Below are 20,959 nucleotides of genomic sequence, written 5' to 3'. Positions count from 1 at the left end.
CCAACATGTCATTAACCTGATGTGTGCCGGGGGAAAGGTCACCGTTATATTGTACTTCCACTTTCAGTGTTCAAACCTGCCGTCATGAGCGCAGAGACTATTTGCGGTGGACCAGGCAAAGACAGGGGTTGTAGGCAGAGAGCTTATGGCAGGAGCTCGTGTTGTAATTGGAAAGTTGATGCGAATTAACAGAGCATCTCTGTTGACACGAAGACTGAGACTGAATGTTGTTCAAAGGAACTGGCTTATAACACTAAACCCAAAGTCTCAGCATAAGAACAGCATGTTTTATTCAGGATATTTTAGGGCTGTGGAAGTTCACTCGCTATGTAAAGGAAAGGATTCCCATGGTAGTTCATCACAGTCGTTCCATAAAGATCTAGTAGTTAGTTACGGTAGGTACTAGAGCAACTAACGATTATTTTCATCATCGATTAATAATTGAGTGATGATTGATCGATGAATTGTTTCAGCTCTAGAAGATACTGTCACATGTTGAAAGCTATTTTAAGGAACGATATATTCATTTAATCTTTTATTTTGGTCACTTTGGACATTATTACTGTGAGCAGTTCAGACCATCAACAACAAGCAAATGAAGAGAATGATTGGGCTTTTATCTCCCTAACTACCATTCATAGCACTTTATACTTTTAGTAACGTGTATGCAACACTTTCACTTGCAGTATATACTAGAGAAGTGTATATTTCTCTATATACTTCTCGTGATTTAGTGGTTCAGTCATCACTGTACAGTCTAGCCTTTTTGGACATAATGTGGACTCACTGCTGTGCAGAAACAAGTGTTAAATTTCAATAATAATAGAAAAATATGCATATTTGCACTCCAAAGACTCTCATTTGAATGTGGAACGCACATTGTACATTGTTGTGTAGTTACACTTACTACTACCCCAAATGTAGGTCACATCACTGAATTTTTTCAGTTTGATATGGTTCAGTTTACTTTAGCAGAAAAAAAACCATTTTAATTCATCCAAATCATCAGTGGGGTTGATCTATGGCGTAACAAACCCTCACATTTTAGGAGTAAGTGCGTGTTTTGAATGCATTATTTGGTGCTGGGGTTTTATAACTCTAACTAAAGTGAGAGAAGCCACATATAGTGTATCGTTCAGGTTTTTAACCTTATTTGCGATATAAATGTTTGTACACTTTCTTAAGTTTTACAATGTGTTCAGTAATTTGTGGAATTAAAATATCGCTACCTGAATTTGATCTAGATGTGACAAATACTTCAGTAAACCAAGTAAATACTGAAGGAAACCCAACCCATAACCAACAGCAGAATGTAATTTGGGTAAAGAAATACTGCTCTTAGTAGTTTTGAAGAGCAGAGTTTAGATGAATCATTCATTTTTGCAGAGGCTTCTCAAGAGACTTTGGGAGGCTCCAGGCAAAAAGAACCTGAGGGTGCTGTACCTATCTATGTTGAACCAAATCAAAGCTAGTTGATGGTATTATCACAGTATCCTGCACATAGCCAAACATATGATTTAAGGGGTTTCTGACAGAATTGTTGCTGCTGTTGATTAATGTAATCAGCTGAACTTGGGGGACCCCTCTCAACACAGGGCCCCTGCAGGCAATTGTCTGCTCTGCTTATCCTGTGGCATCACCCCTCATTTCACTGTTGCCATCGGCTGTAAATTAGTCATCTAAAATAAATAAAGATCATTGAGGTCCTATGAGCAGACCCAACTTGTCCCCTCTCTTCTTTACGGCTCTAACATTCACTGCATGTCTCAGCTCCGCCTGTCTCGTCTTACCTACACGTTTTGATGGAGCAGAAGCAAAAAGGAGTGTCAGAGCGATGGCAGGACAAGATGGAGATTAGCATTCCCTGTCAAATGCACAGAGGTTCTAAGTCTGACAGAGTGACAGTGCCTTTAAGCGGCAGTCTACGCCGTGTGTCTTTAACACCAATATGCTGCTGAGAACATTTTGCAGAGCAACAACGCTAAAAAAGAAAAAGAAGGACTTTATGCAAGGCAGCGTTCAGTCTGTGAACTGTGGGTGCACCGCACGCCACTCCAGTCAATAATTGATTAGTTCTGAAACACCTTTGTACTCGAAGACTCGTCGGTGTTGTGCTGTGACAGCACTTACAAGTTTTGCGACTCATCTAATGGGTGTGTTGTCAGTACTTTTGTTCCCCCCGACAAAAAGGTGCTACAGCAACTGCTCCTGTCACTGTCTGAACCAGGCCAAGAGGAGGAACGGTGTGCAGCAGTGATTGTGCAGATATGTGTGAGGAGAAGGAATCAGGCCATAATTACTGTGTCACCGTGGCCTCAATCACGTATCATGACCTACAGCAAGGTTTTCACAACATTAATCACCACATATACCGGGAATAATCAGACATGGTTGCAGCACGTGACTTGTGATCAATTAGTGTGTGTGTGTGTGTGTATAGTTTGTTGATGGAAAATGTGCCCGTGTCCTTGAAGGCGGAGCCTGTGATTCTGGACCTGCGGGACTTGTTCCAGCTCATCTACGAGATAAAGCAGAGGGAGGAGATGGAGAAGAAGGCCCAGAAGGACAAGCAGTGTGAGCAGGCCGTCTACCAGGTACACTTCTGTTCTATTCTCCCACAAGTGTGATGAGCTCCTTTTAAAAGACTCTCGACAAGCGTGTCAAGAAAACACATCAAAGCAAGTGAATAAGAGAAGAAGTTGCCAACATCATTTGCCTTTTGTGCTTATATCACCTTTTTTCTGCCCTGTACTCTGATTAATTTCTCTTTCTCTCTCTCTCTCTCTTCCTCTGATGATTGCTAAAATGATGATCTAAATGCTACGAGGCTTTCATGTCTTGCTGTGCTTTCCACCTACACTTTCTACTTCACCGGCATAACTCCCTGCTTCTTCCCTCTCTTCTGTCTTCTCTCCTCTGCGATCTCTCCCGCCTTCTTCCTTTGGCCGCTGCCAATGGGCAGACAATATTGGAGGAGGATCTGGAGGACCCGGTCTACCAGGTAACTTCCAATTGCATTGCTGCTGTCAGTTGCTTCATTTCTAATCAGTCAGCTTGCTCCTCTCTGTGTGCACTGTGGGGAGACAGCAGCCCCCTGTTTTGTCCCTATGTGGTAACAGCACAGTATTATGTGCCGTCTGGAGGTTCAGATGTCTGTGGATGTGAATGAGGAGTCATCTACAGTAAGAGATGAAACTGTTGCCGTGCATCTGTGTGTGTGTGTGTGTGTGTGTCTGCCACGTGGTGTGCATGATCAACCCCCGAAAGTTGAAAGAAACCGTGTTTATTTCCGCAGCTACTGTGGTAATATTTTTGCTACTGATATTGTCCTCCATGTGTCACCAGGATCTATCTATCTTCTACTGCTAACTTTAATTGGAACCCTTTGACAATGCTGTTTTGATTCATGTCCTTTACAATTTCATCACTTTTTCCTCTTAGTTTCTTCATTTTCCAATTTCTCTCTTGCTCTTGTTTTTTCCTCTCATCCCTCCGCTGCTGACGTTGTAGTACATTGTGTTTGAGGCGGGACACGAGCCCATCCGCGACCAATCAGAAGAGAGCATTTATCAGGTATCCACAAGCTTGTCTTTTCTGCTTGTGTCTGACTTACGTTGCCATCATCTCGAAGTCTGCGTTGTACTATAGCAATCGAGGTTAAGATACCAGAAAGATCTTGGGACAGATATATTTTCTCATGAATTCCATTTCCCATGTTTTTAAATGTTAAAATGTAAACACAAGATAATAAAATACAGAGGTGAACAACCAGCCAACACTCTCAGGGGCCTTGGCAGCTAAAGCTAGTTAACCTGGGGAAGACAAGCCTTTCTCTGGGTGCACTCCTCAGAGGCATGGGTAGACCTCCAAGGGATAAAGAGGGGGAGGGTACTGTGTACGTGGAGGGGATGTGGAGGTTATTCCTGGCCTGTTTGGAAGGCGGACCCTTCCTCTTTTTCTCGCCTCCCCTCCCACTTTTTTTCCCAAGGAGATGAAAGAAAGCGGGGGGGAAGAAAGATTAATCACCAGCCTCACGTTTGATCTTTAAATAAAATGGATTGAGAATAGAAAATAGTGCTGGTGCATGCACAAACACACACACACACACAAACACGCACTCACACACATACACACAAGCTATAAGAAATGTGAGCCTTAACCAAACCCCTGCCACTGAGGAACCAACATATGAATAAAGATGGTTTCTGGAAATAAACACGTGGAAGGAGTAAACAAGGCATCGAGACGATGAGAAAGAATGAGACCACAAATATCCACATACTTCATCAGTGCTGTGTTTTTCATTCACCACACAGTCTGATTAAGGCGATCCATCTGGGGAGGGATACAGCTTTATCTCAAATGTTGTGTCATTTCAGGAGGGAGAGAAAAAAAAAGCCCCACAGAAATCCCATGATTCATATACAGTTTATATTTATATATATATAAAAATACATATCAGCAGTTTGCTATCAGTTCTCATTGTTTCTTGTCATTGCACACACTGTCACATCTATCTGCCCGTGTGACATGGATATTACATGTCTCCATGTGTGTGACAATCTGAGTTATTACATGTCTGGGAGTGTGATAAGCAGCCTTATCCATTCTTTATTAGACAGAGAGCAAGAAAAGAGGGACCATCAGTGTAGACCGATTGCCAAGTAGACGAGTTTGTCACAGATTTTAATTCTGATTAACATACGCACACACACACACACACACACACACACACACACACACACACACACACACACACACACTAGTGATTGATTTGATTCCCCAGGAGCTAGATTCCAGACTTGTACGTTGGTAACCAGTGTGTCGCAGTGCCGCAATGTTCCTCTTCCAGAGGTAACAGGCTCTCTCTGGGCTGTTCTGATTTTATTGGTGGATTGTACAGGTGCCCACCAGTCAGCAGAAGGAAGGGGTCTATGATGTCCCAAAGCGACACCCAGTGAGTGACCGTGTGTTTGCCCCTCCTCAGCCTGCCTCCCCCCTCTCAGACAAACCTCTCAGCTGTCACATTTGACTGTAAATCATTTTCCCCTCTGGCTCTGGCTTTTTGGAGCCTTGTGAAGCTCCCATTTCGCAGCGATCCCTCATCTCCCACACAGTGATCCAGTGTGTTTGTGATTTTTTTTTTTTCTCCCTGAGAGGTTTGCTGGGACCCAGTGCTGTTGTGTGTAGTGTGTTGCACTACTGCTTTAGCTGTGGTGGCTCTCCTCATCCTCCGTGGTGCCTGCTCCTTATCGTTAACTGGGATGTTATATGTGTGTGTGTCATATGTCCAGTTTACTTAATGAAGCATGCCATGCTGTGGTTTTGCAAGCGCTGAATCCAGTGAAGACCGGCATGACATCATCCCAAACTGTGCTGTCACTTTATTTTAACGGATATAAATCATACAGTGGACTGAAAATGTGCATGGCCTCATGTTTTGAACGATACCACAGGGAATCAGGAAACAGGTTATCACCTTGTTCATGTGTCTTTGCAGTGTGTGTGTGTGTGTGTGTGTGTGTGTATGTGTGTGTTCCAGGTACCGCTCATGTCACATTATGGGGAAAAAAAGCAAGTCCCCATAACGTTGAAATGGTTAGGATGAGGTTAGAGTTAGGTTTAGGACAGTCGTAGTTATGGTTCAGGTTAGAGGAAGGCTCCAGGATATAAATGTAAGTCAATATAATGTCCTCTGAAATCATGGAAACCAGACTCTGTGTGTAAGCTCTTTTTATTGGCTCGTACTGCCAGTGGTTATAATGAAAGATGACCTTGACCACTGTCAGGTTGCACTATAACTCAGCTACTCTTTATCTGCCTATAAAGATGCTAGTTATATTGCTGCCTGATTTAATCTGCTAAAATCCTCACACTCACAGTAACTATGTTGCGGTCCCATATTTCTGTGTCGACACATTTCCTCTTTTCGCTCAGTCTAACCTAAGCCCACCATCTCTGTGTGTATTCCACCTTCAGTGATTCTTGTATCTCTAAGCCGCTAAAACTGGACTCCCCCCCATGTCACTCCTGGTAGTCTGAATCCAACTTCAAAAAATTGTTGGTACACTGGGAATCAGTCTCACGGTTTTTTGGCCGCATATTATTCCCAATCTTTGGTAAGAAGCTTATAGTCGCCATAGTATTTCTGTTTTCTCCTCACCCAGCTCACAACCCATGCTGCTTTTTTGGATTGCTTTTATGTTGGCTTGTGTCTGGATGTGAACAAATCCAATATTTCGCTCTCTTGTTGTGCAACCAACTGGACCGGGCATCCATTCGGGGGTTTAAATACAGCAAATTCAAGTCATTTCAGCTTTCCAGGCAGTCAGGGGGAGTATGTTAACCCTGGATCACAGAGATATAAAGGGATAATAGAAAGTTAACACTATGTTTGTGGTAGCCAGCCTGTGCTGTAATTGAAAGATAATTCAATTTCAAGATAAATCCAGACTTATAGAAGGTAGAAAAACCTGCTGCTGCTGTGCTGATCTCTCAGCTTCTCTTTTCCAAATGTCAAAATGCTGGATTCACATTGAATTGTAAATGTGAGTAGACTGCTGATGTTCACATCAGCCTCCAGGAGAAATCATCCATTTCTAATGACTGCAATATCTTCGATTTAGGGAACTACAATGTAATAACACTGCAAAGCTGGCAATTCACTGTAAATACAATCAATAAAACCAATTCAGCAGATTACATATAAAAGGTTATAAATGACATACGAAGACACATCTTCACAACGACTTAGTTGTTATCTGCTGCACAAACTTCACAGTTAATATCATTGCTTGCCTGGTTCATTTAATTTAGCAGGAGGAATGACAGACGTGTAAAGAGATGACACACACACACACACACACTCAGATGAAAAGATATCAGTGGCAGAAAATGTGACCTCCTGTCTCCAGCTGTCTGCAGCCATCCCTGCTGTTGTTTATTCTGTCACCCTCGTAAAATGATGGGAAATCAATAAAACACACACATCATTTCATTCTATCGAGCCCTTGACCCTGTAAGAACTAAAGAGAGTGGGGTTTTGTGCCTGCAGTACCTTCGCACACGTAAAGGTTAACAATGAAGTCGCAGGCAGTCAAACACATTAGATATAATGTGATGTATGATGATAAATTAGCCGTAAACTTGAAATGTTTGTATTAAAATATAGGCTCATGTGTGTGAATGTGTGGTGTTTTTTTGTGATCCGTCACACGACAGGGGGTCAGCAAGGTGGCTTTAATTAAAGGGGCTGCGCTAATTGTATGCAGAACACATGTGCACAGGTAGTTACTGTTTCCCTAGAGACGGCTAATTGATGGGCGGTGGCTGCACTGATGAAGATAAAGGGCCGGGCAAAGAGATTGCGAGAGCTTTTAATGGGCACAGAGGGATACTTGGCAGGGCAAGAGAGAGAGAAGGTATGGACAGAAAGTGAGTGAAGATGGAAAACAAGAGGAACGAGCAGAGGCTTTTAGTGAGGGAGAGCGTATAGAATAGATACTGCATGTTTCAATCTGTCAGGTAGATTTAAAATTTTAGTAGCTGCAGAAAAATGGACAGTGTTTCCAGAATGGATTAGTAGTGGAGAAGCTGTTATTGTTCTTCACTATCCCTTAATGACGGCGATACTTCACGATTTCATCCAAAGGAAAAAAAATATACTCAGCGATATTGTCGTGCGCCAAACACAAATGCTGCTTCGCCAGAGCAATCTGCACAGCGTGTTTCAGTGCCAGTGAAGGAGAAAGATCTGGCAGAGTTCTATTCTTTTACAGCTGAAAAGATGCCGGAGGGTGTGTTTTCTTTTTCATATTGTTAGTGAGAATGACGATGATGTAGATGAACCACAATTTATTCTGTATTTTTGATCAAAGATATGTTGTGTTTTAGCTCCGCAGACGATCCGTGTTAGTAGTGAGTTCACAAGCTTGTTTTTTGTTGTTTAATAATGAAACGGTAAAGGGATCAGGATCCTGCAAGTGAGGAAGGAGCAAAGGAGAAACATATGTGGTGCTGTTGCTTTGACATGGAGCAGGTGGTTAAAGCAGCTCAGGTGTCTGTGTCTGCCTGCTCCTGCGTTTGTCTCACACTGTGGTTCTTGACACAAGGGGAGCAGGCTTTACAGAAACATGAAGGCGGTTTAAACCCCAGCTCAGTACTGTAGTTTAGGTAGGGATGATCTTGAAATCTCTCTAAATCTTTACTCCGTCTCTCACTCTGAAAAGAAACACCTGTGTGTGTGTGTGGGTGTGTGGGTGTCGTGACGTGACTCAGATCACCTGCAGATCATCTCATTTCCTGTTCTAATTTAGCCTCATTTCACCTCACTTAACTCTCTCTTGTATGTATGGGAAACAGCTTATATGAGTGTGCACCTTCTCATCCCACCTGACATCTAACACTGGGGTTGCACTTGCAGAACGGACATCATCAAGTCACCCCCCACCACCTCCATCATCATCATCATCAGCAGCAGCAGCAGCAGCATCATCTTCATAATCATAATCAACCCCTTAAACAACAACAACAACAAACTGAACCACAGCAGCAACAGCAGGCAGTGGCAGATCTGATAGATCTGGGAATGGTGACTCAGGTAAGGAGCTTTGCAAACATAAAGCACAGTGCTTTTGTTGTCGTCATGCTTTCATGGGCTTTTAGTCGAGATATCCTGGCCTTGACGCAACGTTACCTATCAGCTACTCTGTGAGGATCACCTGTCCTCATGTGTACCACCGCACCACTTTTTGTTCTCCTCTAGTTGTAAGTCACCCCAACTCCTGACCCATGTCACTTGTGAATAAAACATGCAATCTTGCAGTTGCTATAGTAACCAGGTTTAGATAGGATGAGAGTCTAGTCCCGTGCTGTATGGTATCAGTGCACCTGCACGTCCACACCTGCATGTGTGTGTGTGTGTGTGTGTGTGTGTGTGTGTGTGTGTGTGTGTGTGTGTGTGTGTGTGTGTGAAAGGATGGAGGACGAAGGATTTGCTTTGGGAAAAGTGGTCCACGAGCTCAAAGTGTTCATCCTTTAAAGACGCCGTAGACGTTAAAGGTCAGAGTGGCTGTCGGAGGTGACCTAACATCCAGTTCTGCTCGCCAAGTCGTCCTGGTCACGTTGATAAATTCATAACGCGGCGTTCATCACAGCAAACTGAAGCTGCCATTCCATCATCATAAGAACAAAGAGTCATGTTAACATAAAGTGGTGAGAAAGTCTATGATCGTCATGGGCTGGTGGTTTCTGTATGAAGACAATGAGCAAAGTCTCTCGTTATTCACTATCACAGTAACAACTATGGGTATTTTAGTGAAAGAAAAGTGTGCTTCATGGCTTTAATCCCGTGTATACCCCTGTTATCGGTCCCTGTTGATGCTCCATTTCGTGTATCTTGGCATCAAGCTTATCACCTTGTTGAGCTGATGTTTATCTGCTACAGCAGATTCAATAGTCCACATTATAGACTGTTCCCTTCTCTCTTCACAATACTAACAGATTTGTAACAGTAACGCCACACACACAGATCAATTTTCTGATATGCATATATATCTATTAATAATTATGTGGCCGGTGTATGACCTGCACAAGCTAACAACAGGGACGGTATTCTAATGTATAATTCATTATCTTTTAAAGAACGTATCTGCATTTGTGATTTATGCAAAGCTCAACTTTATTTAAGGCTTAAATTCCTCTATGGACTAAAAATAGTTTCCTTTACTTGCCAGCACTGGCCTAAAGGTATTATAAATGTGCAAGAGGGGGAAAGATACTAAAGAGCAGGATCACAGGGAGCTTGGGAGAGGACAAAGAATGATACAAGAGAACAGTGAAATTCAGATCAAATTGAAGGGCTGCACTCTTTCATAGCTTTCACCTCTGAGTCACAACTACATATCCTGTGTAAGAGGAGAACATTCATGACTTTGTCCAGAAGAGACAGTGGTGGAGTATTGACGCAGGGTTTGTAGTGTCGCATATGTTTGTCTGAAGCACATGATAAAGATTGCAATAACTCTTGTTAGGTACAGTAGTTATGTGTCATCATTGTCAATCATTTCATCTCATTATTCCATCTCTCCTCACTGCTCTGTAACCTCACCTGTGTTGCTGCCACAGTGCTCAGGTAGGTACCACCAACTTTACTGAGCTGTTGTTGTGCTGCATGCGGTGTGTGATGCATGTTTCACTGGGATGGAAACCGCTCTCGATAACAGATTTGTAACACAGTAAACCAGTGTTGTGTTATGTGTCTGACTGTTAGCGTGTGCTTTCTCCCTTTCTCAGAATATCAACCAATTAGAGATTTTTGGAGACATGTCCACACCACCTGACATCACTTCTCCGTCGGTGAGCAGATGTCGTACTCGCAGTTTGTGATTTGCATCTTTGAAAACCTTAACAGTGTTTCCACTGAGCTGTCTCTATTATTGTTTTGTTTTTTCCCCTTCCATAACCCCAATGTCCACTCACAACCCACACAGACTCCCGCCTCTCCAGCCAACACCCTTGACCCCACGCTGGGCCTGCAGCCTCCCACAGAACTGTTTGCTTCGTTCAATCCTGCGTCAGTGCCCTCAGGTAGGACCTCGCTCATTTTCTGCTGAAATACAATGTTGCTGCACAATAAAGAGAGACGAACGCAGCAGGAGGAGAGTGAGTCAAGGAAAAGAGATGTAGAGCTTTAGTCAAAGGAGGAGATGTGTCGAGATAAACCGAGGGGGCTGGAATAGAATTGAAATGTAGGTGAGGGTGAGGTGAAGGAGCAGGAAAGGTGGTGATGGTTTTGTGTTGAATATGGAACGCATGCATCATTAGTTTGCCTTCTCTGATGCTGCTGACTTGTGGCTGTAATGGTGGTCAGAAGAATATAATAAAAACGTGCTGGGATAATTGTTTGAAGGATCCTTTGTATGCACAGGGCCTATGAGATCTATGTGGTTTTCTTTGTTTACTTCATTCTCTCAGCCCTGTTTGTGTCTTGTTTGTCTCATCTTCCTGCATTAGTCAGTGAGAACAGAGAGCAGCAACACTCGCGTCAGCGTCTTCTGTTGTTGGTAACAAATGACGACCAGAAACGGGAGAATTCAAAGTGTGTTGTGTGTGCCTCGTTCAGAACCTGGTATTCACATTCTTTGCCCTATGTTCAAATACGCACTGATGTTCAATAGAATAAAATGATGATTTTAACAAGTTTGATTGTACGTACGTGTCTGATGTCAACGTCTCAGTGTCTGCATATCTGCCTGAGTGATGTGGGAAGAGACAAAATAACAAACAGACGAGAGTCGCTGAACAAAACAAAGCACTACTCTCTCGGGCTGATAGAATGGGCTGAAATATCTGATTGTGATTTTTCTGGCACACATTTAATTTTCAGTTTTGATTCACTTATACGTACACTACCAGTCAAAAGTTTGGACAAAAGAGCCAAAGAGGGCTCAGCATCTCTGGGAACTCTTGGAAAAAAATTTCAGGTAACGACCTCATGAAGGTCATCGAGAGAATGCCAAAAGTGTGCAAAGCAGTAATCAAAACAAAGGATGGCTACTTTGAGGAATGAAACATATTTAGTGCGAGTTATTTCACACTTTTTTGTTTACTACATCATTCCATGTGTGTATTCATAGTTTTGATGCCTTCACTGAGAATCTACAATGTAAATAGTCACGACAGGCTTATCTTATATGGCACATATTATATTTACATACCTGTTTTGTATACTTCTGTTCTAATGGAAGAATAACATTTTTTAATTGGTATAGAACAGTAACGTACAGGATTAAATTAAATTGCTAATTAGGTTGAAAAATTTAAATTGCTATTCAGTTTGAAAGCAATTCATTGTTCCGCCTTACTACTCACACTGGTAAAAATACGTTTCTAACCATTAGAAAAAGAACTTACGCACTGATCAGAGTTAACCTTATGACGGTGGCTACAGTGTGTGGGCTCTGATTAGAGTAAAAATACAGTCAAACTGCAGCTAGTCAGAGAATGTTAGCTGACCTCTAATGATTCCTGAGGATGAATTGTGCTCCTGCAGCTCAGAAATGTGGTCACTAAACCATCTCTGAACGTGTTTTTTTTTCTGTGTGTGATCAGATCTGAACGTCAGGACGGATTGGCAGCGTTCAGACCTGGTGTGATTGGATCACTCAGGGTGGTTGTTAATGCCAGTTCAGAATGGGGGCCATATAATGAGCTTCTCCTGATGATTTTGAGTGACTTTAATGAGTGTGTGTTAAGCTCTGCTCTGCTCTGCCTTTTCATAATGAGTCTGCCTCATTCTGGAGGTGATTATAAGAGTTTGCCGTGACTATTAAGAGACACCGAGTAGCTGCAGGCAAGAAGTAGGGCAGCACTCTGTGGTGTTGCATAGATGATTTTCTTTGTGTGTGTGTGTATGTGTAGAGGGAAAAGCAGTGTTGAGCATATGCATGATGAGTATTTTAACCACTCTTTTAGAGCTGCAACTAACGACTATTTTCGTAATCGATTAATCTTAGTCGATAAAATGTCAGAAAATGTTGAAAAATGTTGATCAGTGTTTGTCAAACCAGGAAATTACGATCAAATGTCTTGTTTCACTGCTCCCCGAGCGCCGCTCACTGGCATGGCAGCTCACTGCGCTGGGTTACATGTTCTACACCTCACTGTGTGCTGTGTGTGTTCACTAACTCACTGCAGAATTGAATTTCCCCTTGCGGGACTTAAAGGGTTCTTAATCTTAATCTTAATCTTAATCTAATCTTAATCTAATCTTAATCTAATCTAATTTTGTCCAGAAACCAAAATGGTTCAGTTTTAATGATTTCTTTGTTATGTGGAGCAAAGAAACAAAGAAAATATTCACATTTAAGAAGCTAATTGTGTTTTAATAATGAAAAAAAGCCAATTAATCGATTATCAACAGGTTATGTGACAATGGGAGCAGTTCCCCCCGGCCACTGGTCCCAGCAGGCATTTGCTGCACAGACGCCGTTGGCCTTTGGAGTCCAGTCTCCACTCGGCCCAGTAGCTCAGGTGCTGCCAGGCGGCCAGCCTCTCATCTGGGGCCAGGCGAACATCTTCCCTGCCACCCAGCAGCAGTGGGCAGCCATGGCAGCCGGAGCCTTCTCCCCCACAGCCTACCTCCCTGCCCAGCCAGTGGGCACACTGCCCGCCGCCATGTTCCAGACTCTCACCCCCGTCACAACTGTGAGTCCAGCTGGCGAGTGCCACTCAGCCGCTGGAGCGAGCGCTGCGGCACCTTCCCCTTCGGCGTCATCGAGTCCGCAGCATGAGGACAGAGGGAAGAAGATGACCAAGGAGATGTTCAAGGTGGGGAGAGTTTATTCATGAAGATATTCTGGTGGGAACAGATTTATGATGTTTATTGCAAAGTTTCCAACTTGTCCTTTTTTCTAAGGCACTGTTCTTGTGCAAATGAAGTTTCATAAATGCTAATTATTCAGCATCAATCAGAGAAACTAGGACTTACCTGTTCCTCGTCATTTGTTTTTTTTTTTGGGTCATTGTATTTATTTTTTAGATGGATGTATGAAGGGAGAGAGGAGGGGAACAAAAATCAGCGACATGCTCAGCACCCTGACTTGTCACTTACACTTTATCTCAAAGGAGGAGGAGGATGTTGAGACCAAACTACATTTAGAATTTGTTTCTACCAAAATTCTCACCCGGTAACCCTGAGACATAGAACTCTACTGTTGACTGTTGACAGAGACAGAAAAGTAAATTCAGGTTGGACAAAAACAGCACACACAACACAAAACACAGAGATGCTCGACTGCATTTCATTCATCATTTACAGTTAAAAATAATACAGGACGGGTTACTGTGTTTAATGAGTGTTGACATGAGTAACTGTTGCCTCTTTTTCTCAGGATTTTCAGCTGGCGAAGCCTCCAGCCATGCCGTTAAAGAAGGGTGAACAGCCCAACTTAGCAGGAACCTCAGAGGCATTCAGCACTTACTTCAGCCGTGTGGGCACCGCCCAGGACACGGACGACTGTGACGACTTTGACATTTCACAAATGAATCTGACACCAGTCACGTCCACGACACCATCCACCAACTCACGTAAGCACTCGGTCTGTTCTGTTACATCTGACTGAAAACTGTACACGGTTTGAAAAGTGAAGCCTGTGAAGTGGCACAAAAGTAACAGTCAGTCAGCCACCAGAGAGCGACGCTGCTGGAAAATTAACCATTTGATTGGAAGTCTATGGGAAAATGAGCCTACGTCTCACCTGATATATTTAGTCAGTGTTATAATCTAACAAAGTACAAATACTTCGTTATTTATATTTCTGACAACTTTTACTCCACTACATTTCCTAAATAAAATGTGTACTTTTACTCTTTTACAGTTGGTGGCGTAATTCCTCTTTGTTGTTGCTAGTTGTAGTTGTAGCATCACCAGCTGTTAGCCGCTCAGCTGTTAGCCGCTCAGCTGTTAGCCATTAGCCGCTCAGCTGTTAGCCGCATATTTCGGCTCCACGTGGACTTAAAACACACCAGCGGCTCGTTGTTTTCTGTGTCCGACACAGAGGTTCCTGGTCTCCTGTGTCTACGTTTCTGTTGTACATTCCGGACGCCAGGTTTCCGCTATCAGGTGTTTCAACTCTCAGCTGTCAGCTGAGCGGCTAACCAATACTTTTGCTTTTACTTCTAATTAGTTATTACTAATGAGTATATTCTATATCAGAAAATTACTTTTGATACTTAAGTACAGTAAAGTACAGACTTTTACTCAAGTATAAAAGGGGACTTTAACTTATACCAAAGTCATTTTCTGGTAAGATACTTTTTTGGTCTCAATCACCAGATTCAGGTCTTCTTCCATACAACATGATGTTAACTGTGTTCATTATGTCCCCATTTAGATGAAAACAGATAATGTATGTTACATATGAGCGGACGCCAGTGTGATTGACAGGTGGTATCGTTCAGTAGTTGCCTCGTTTCAGGTGAGGCTGCAAAAACGTGTCATGGCGCCGCGGGTCAAATCGCAACTCTTGAGGCGAAAAAAAAAACAACTGGATTTTGAAGACGATGTGAATGTTTACATGGTATTTACTGTATGTGTCTGACTCAACTCATCCTGTACAGCACCCACTCCGGCTCCCAGGCAGAGCTCTCCCTCCAAGTCCTCAGCCTCCCATGTCAGTGACCCCCCCACCGACGCCACAGACCCCCCCACAGACGACTCATTCGGGGAAGCAGAGGGCAGCCCTAGTCGCAGTGGAGAGGAAGATGCTGTAAGTGTGTGTGTGTGTGTGTGTGTGTGTGTGTGTGTGTGTGTGTGTGTGTGTGTGTGTGTGTGTGTGTGTGTGTGTGTGTGTGTGTGTGTGTACGTGTGTGTGAGGACAGCAGAGGAGGTGAATGGAGTTAGTCAGGTGTGTGTGTGTGCGTTTAATAACTCACTCGGTGGGGTTTAGATTCCCTGATAAATAGCCTTTTGTGGCGTGTTGGCGAGCCAGGTAATCACTCTGGCTGATTAGAGGCCCAACGTCATTGTGGCCCTTCGTGTGTGTGTGTGTGCGTGCGTGTGTGTGTGTGTTTTTTATATCAGTGTGTGTTACTGCGTGAACATGGTCAGTGGCATGCTTGGTCAACACGGCGTTAAATTAACTGCAGGAATTGTCAGAGGCATCATTAAGCTGTTATTAATACCAGCCATGTTGCATTCATACATCACTGTGTCTGAATGGACAGACTCATCCCTGAGATGGAAGATAGAGGAGGTAACCCAATTATTCTTCCAGCGGCAATTAATATTTATCTTAGCAGCAGCACCTCAGTCTGAGCACCACAGAAAGATGAGTAGATGAAGATAGATTTTTTAGGCGTGGAGGGAGAAATTCCCGTTGCCTTTGACCAAAGTCCTTGAAGACTGTTTGTCCTTTAAAAAAAAAACAAGACTTCTCTCATACTTTCCCTGTCATTTTTTTTGTGTCCCTTTCTCCCTCCCTCCCTTTTTTTATTTCCTTCACGGTCGCCTCTTTCTACTCTTGCCCTCCGCTTTCCAGGCATGAAACATTAGTTTTATGCCTCCCAATTCTGCTGTTATCGAAAAAAAACAAAGAACTTTCACACTGCTGAAAATGTCAGCAGGCCTGAGTAACACAGAGGCCTTTGCAGCCCAGAGAAATGTGCACTGGTGGTGGCACTGAGTGAGTGAGTCAGATGGAAAGGTTACAAAGAAAGAAAGAGAGAGAGAGAGAGAGAGAGACTGGGGGGAGAAAAACAGCCTCTCACTCTCTGTGGGACAAGCTGTAAAAAGCAGAAGTGTTTCAGAAAAAAAACAACAGATCAATAAGATAAACTCAACAGAGACTTTCATAAGAGACCAGTGTAAAGGAGTGCTGTGTGTGTGTGTGTGTGTGTGTGTGTTCCTCAGAGGAGACCGGTTGTGTTGGATGAGGTCTCTCACTTCAGACGTCCTTATTTCTCCTTCACAGTATTGACAGCTTTTCTCTTTTCTGTGTTTATTCACTCTTGTAGTCTTAACTGATCGAGAAATCCTTCTCTCTGATTTCCTCTTCTTGTTCTCCATCAATCTTTCCACCCTTTTCCTTCTCCTTCCTCCACTTCTTCTTCACCCTCTTTAGGCGTGTGGTTCTGGGTCGCCCTGCCCCAGTGAAACAGCAGATCCCAGCCCAGACCAGGCCAGTCCAGAGGCTGGGAGCTAGATAGAGGAAGGGCAGGGTAGGTATCAAGACTCCTCCTCCTCTTACTAACCACTCCCCCCCTTCACCTTCCTGCCTGTATCTGTTCTTCTGATTGACTTTTGTGTCTCTGTATGTTGCATATTTTTTCCATCTTTACCTTCATCTGCAAGTTTTCTGTTGTGTCTCTGATCTTTTTTTTTGTCACAGTTTTGTTTCATTTTTCTTGTCAAAAACAAAGGCATGTAAAGTTTGAGTGGGTCTAAATGGAGTCAAGTATGATTGTGTGTGTGTGTGTGTGTATTTCATTTTGTGTGATGTTAGTGTTTGGCATATAGCGCTCCTTGGAGTTGTGTAAGTACACCTTTATTATGAAGTGTCGTACGTGCATGTGTGACCTTTTATTTCCCAGTCTTTGTTACCTAAAGAACACCCAGTTGCCTACATTGTGCACTTCTTACCATGACAGCCAGTCAGAATCTGTGTGCTTCAGTGAACTGTGATGTACACTCATGATGCATGTTGTCATTTCATGCTTTACTGTATATATGTTCTGTGATTTAATGTATTAATGTAATGGTAGAGAATTGAAGTGATAGAGGCAAGCAGCCTCGGTCAACAGTCGATGAAGTGTGTTTTTACAGAGCATTTATTGGGGAAGTTGTGTGTTGCAGCTGAATATTCCACACCTTTGTGTTGAAGGACCTTTGTAGCCTTCGGTTAGAATCAAAACTCCATTGTGGTCCAAAATGGCAGCCTCTGCAGAGCCGACCCAGCTCCTGATATAATTATACAAGGCTCATTCTGGGGGGAAAAAACAATTCAATCAATTGATTGTACATTTATATGTATATATATATAAACAAGTATAATTAATGTATCTTCAGTTTCTGCCAAATGAAAACAATTTAATCAAAATATTACACTCTGGAACTTAATACAACTTGAATTCGCTTTTAGAGACAAGTTAACATGCAGTTTGCCTACTTGAGGAGACACGCACACACACACACACACACACACACACACACACACACACACACACATACAAAAGAAAGAGATCCATTTTGATCCTCGCCTCCTCACCCAGTGTCCTCACCCACACAATTCCCGACTGAGGCTCCCTAATGATAGCTGCTGGCACTCACACAAGGAAAAATGTAATGGTTTTGTTTTCATCAGCTAATACTAGGGTGCCAAGATTAATGAGTGCCCTGGCATAATTGGCATTAATTAAAGCCTAAAGAAGCCTTCGAGTCCTCCACCACTCCAGGAGAGGAGGAGGAGGGCTGGCTGAGCAGCAACTTCACCCCCGTTGGCCGGCGTCCTCATATTCAGACTGTCTGAAAGCTGCAGGGCAGCAGGTGGGTGCAGGCCTTAAGTGGGAGGATGGATAGTGAAGCACTAAGCACTGAGTCTGGCTGGAGACTGACTGTGCTGTGGCCAGAAGCGCAGAGTTTTCTCTCTGGAATAGGTGGACTATTTTGGTCCTGGTCCAGTGACGCTGCTCCCATATGGTGTTTACTTGCTCAATCTGATTAGCTTTCAACATCTTACCAAACTCTCACACACACACACACACACACACCTGTGCAGCAGCCACAGTTATTCTCCAAACCAGCACACCTGTGATCGATCCTGTCACCACCTGTGCTCGTACCAGAGCCAAAACGCCTGGGTTTGTAGTTGGCCACGACTGCCTGTCCTGTCCTCCTCCTCCTCCTCCTCCTCCTCCTCCCACTGTGTGGCCCCGACAGACATGTGTTCAGGCTACAGGGAGAGTAAGTGTTTTTTTCTTGGGTGATCTCATCATGTCCAGCCAATGCTCCCGAGTCTCAGCCGTGAAATGGCCTGTTTCTACAGTTCAGTGAGCAATCTCACACTGCTCCCCCCCTCCCCCCCACCCAGGGCCGTCCACTCACACACACACACACACACACACACACACACACACACACACACACACACACACACACACACACACACACACACACACACACACACACACACACACACACACACACACACACACACATACAGTAGATTAATAAATGTCTACACATGGACCAGCCAGGCCAGATATTTTGGCCTTTGGGCTGGTGCTACACCAGAACATCACTCATACCAGCAGCCATACTCTCCCCTCTTTCCTTCTTTCTCAGTTGAGTGTTGGCAGCAGCAGCGGTTAGATGATGCAGGGTGAAACTGTGGTGCAGGCAGGTCCTGAGCAGTGTGCTTGCTGTCACTGCTGGTTTCAGCCTCTTTGTCACCTCTCTCATGGCTGCTGGCAGCTACTTTCTGCTGACTGTTTGGCCTCGGCGAGGCTTACAGTTACAGCTCTGTAGCCTCAGCGAGCACCGGCGTCAACCTCCACCCCCTGTTTTCAGTTACGATTAGAGCTGGGGCGGATTTTTGTAATGGATCAGGTTTTTCGGGGGAGGTTTTTGATTCAGAAACTTCGTCCTTTCACTCTTGAGAGATGTCCATTAATATAAGTGGTGTTGTATATAAGTGTAGGGAACTCAATACAAATACAATATTAATAGAAACATCTGCATGAATGAAAAATAATGTAGATGTTTCCATTCATTTATCCTTAATGGTGCATTATGTAATAAATCTAAAGCAACTGGCCATAAAATCCTCCTAATATGTCACAGAGACTCAGGAATAATGTTCATATAACAAACTGAACTCACCAACAAAAACAGTACAGACAAAATATTCGCATTAAAAAAAATCTTTTGCAGACTGCAAATCATGTTTACGTTTTGAAATCATGTTTTGGCATGTGGCGCCACCTACCGCCGTCTACCAATCATTGCAGTCAGTAGACTCTCCAGTCTCGGCGAGTTACGTCTGAGCTACAGTGGCGGAGAAAGCAAAACCTAAAAGACCTCGGTATTTTGAATTTGAGTGTAGTAAGTTTTTGGCCACATTCTTACATATGGCACCTTTAACCAGGTGTGCCCTGAAAATGACTGGTGAGTGGAACACTTTATGGACTTTCTCTTGAGATTAAAAGGACAGTTGTTGTTCCTTGTTGTATTTCATTTATTCTCAAATAAAAACATGGAAGTAGATAGATAGATAGATAGATAGATAGATAGATAGATAGATAGATAGATAGATAGATAGATAGATAGATAGATAGATAGATAGATAGATAACAGTTCTGTCACATGACCTTGTGAGATTAAATAGTCATCTCTCACCTCAGCAGAAATGTCTCCCCAGTCATATTCTGTGGTCAGGTTTCATCAGATTAGGTGACTATGAAGCACTGTCTCCTCACGTGGAAGGCACTGGTAGACCTTCAGCTCTACACACACACCTCTCTGCACCAGTCTTCCAGAATATAATAACCCCGTCAGAAGTCCCCAATCAAGTTGTCGACATGGCAGATTGAGTGGCTGGCTGTAATTATGTGTTTGATAATAACGTGCCAACTGCGAGAGACTGCGGCGGGGCTCCATTCTGCGGGCACAGGCGCTCCCATTCTCCGTCGTGGTCCAGTTTGGTGAGACACACATACATAATGACTCATAACTGGTCTTTTCAGGGTGCGAGTTTCTCCATCTGACTGGTGCACAGGAGCAGGAGGGAGTCTCGCGTGGGAGACTATGTGCAATCACAATGACACATTCAGAAACAATAACTCAATCATGCACTCACACAAAAAGGGTTTTTTTGAGAGTGAGGGCTGAATTTTTCACTCCACAACCTGTCTCCGCCAAAGCTGTGTGCTACTGCCATCTTGTGGTCACGGCAGGTAACAGGGACAAGCAAACACCTGCCGATGTGGAACTTTATTAAACTTGTTGGGGCTTGCGGATCGTCGATACTTGCAGTTAATTCAGTTGAGAGTATGAATCAGAAACTGAGGTCTTATGCAACATAAAGATGAACTGCAGAAATGTCCAAAAATAAAGAATTGAAAATAAATCTGCTGTTTTTTTACCTCTCTCTCTCTCTGCACAGAAGGGGAAAGACCCTCTCTACGCCCAGATCAACAAAGGGAAGAAATAGAGACACAAGAAGACAGACCTGACTCCCACTGAGAGAACAGGAGGAAAACCCCATGTGTGTGTGTGTGCGTGTGTGTGTGTGTGTCCGTCTTCTCCTCCTCTGGCTAACAACTCCCTGGGAGGAGCCTCCACACCTGTCCTCTGTCTCCTCCTCCTCTCCTCCTGAGGGGGAGAGGAGCGTCTAAGTCAGTCACTCCAGGCAGGAGGAGGGACGTCAATCAGTCCTGTTCTCCCTCCCAATGCCATTGTCCT

At 43.6% G+C, this 20,959-nt stretch overlaps 1 protein-coding gene across 1 annotated transcript in view; it reads left to right on the top strand.

Annotated features, from left to right (window-relative positions):
* Window positions 1-20,708, top strand: part of dab1a (DAB adaptor protein 1a) — a gene marked incomplete at both ends in the record, with an annotated part of 46,959 nt that extends 26,251 nt beyond the window's left edge. Inside the window, 11 exons of the mRNA XM_083888073.1 lie at window positions 2,475-2,594; window positions 2,963-3,001; window positions 3,511-3,573; window positions 4,904-4,957; window positions 10,294-10,356; window positions 10,491-10,587; window positions 12,923-13,329; window positions 13,893-14,088; window positions 15,121-15,269; window positions 16,623-16,691; window positions 20,664-20,708. Coding sequence (XP_083744199.1) covers window positions 2,475-2,594; window positions 2,963-3,001; window positions 3,511-3,573; window positions 4,904-4,957; window positions 10,294-10,356; window positions 10,491-10,587; window positions 12,923-13,329; window positions 13,893-14,088; window positions 15,121-15,269; window positions 16,623-16,691; window positions 20,664-20,708 — 1,302 coding nt within the window. The remainder of the gene's footprint in view (window positions 1-2,474; window positions 2,595-2,962; window positions 3,002-3,510; window positions 3,574-4,903; window positions 4,958-10,293; window positions 10,357-10,490; window positions 10,588-12,922; window positions 13,330-13,892; window positions 14,089-15,120; window positions 15,270-16,622; window positions 16,692-20,663) is intronic.
* Window positions 20,709-20,959: the final 251 nt, after the last annotated feature.

The sequence above is a fragment of the Microchirus variegatus genome, assembly GCF_963457635.1.
Source record: "Microchirus variegatus genome assembly, chromosome: 4".
NCBI classification, from domain to species: Eukaryota; Metazoa; Chordata; class Actinopteri; order Pleuronectiformes; family Soleidae; genus Microchirus; species Microchirus variegatus.
The sequence above is the reverse complement of the archived record's forward strand: the minus strand, read 5'-3'. Positions and strand labels throughout refer to the sequence as shown.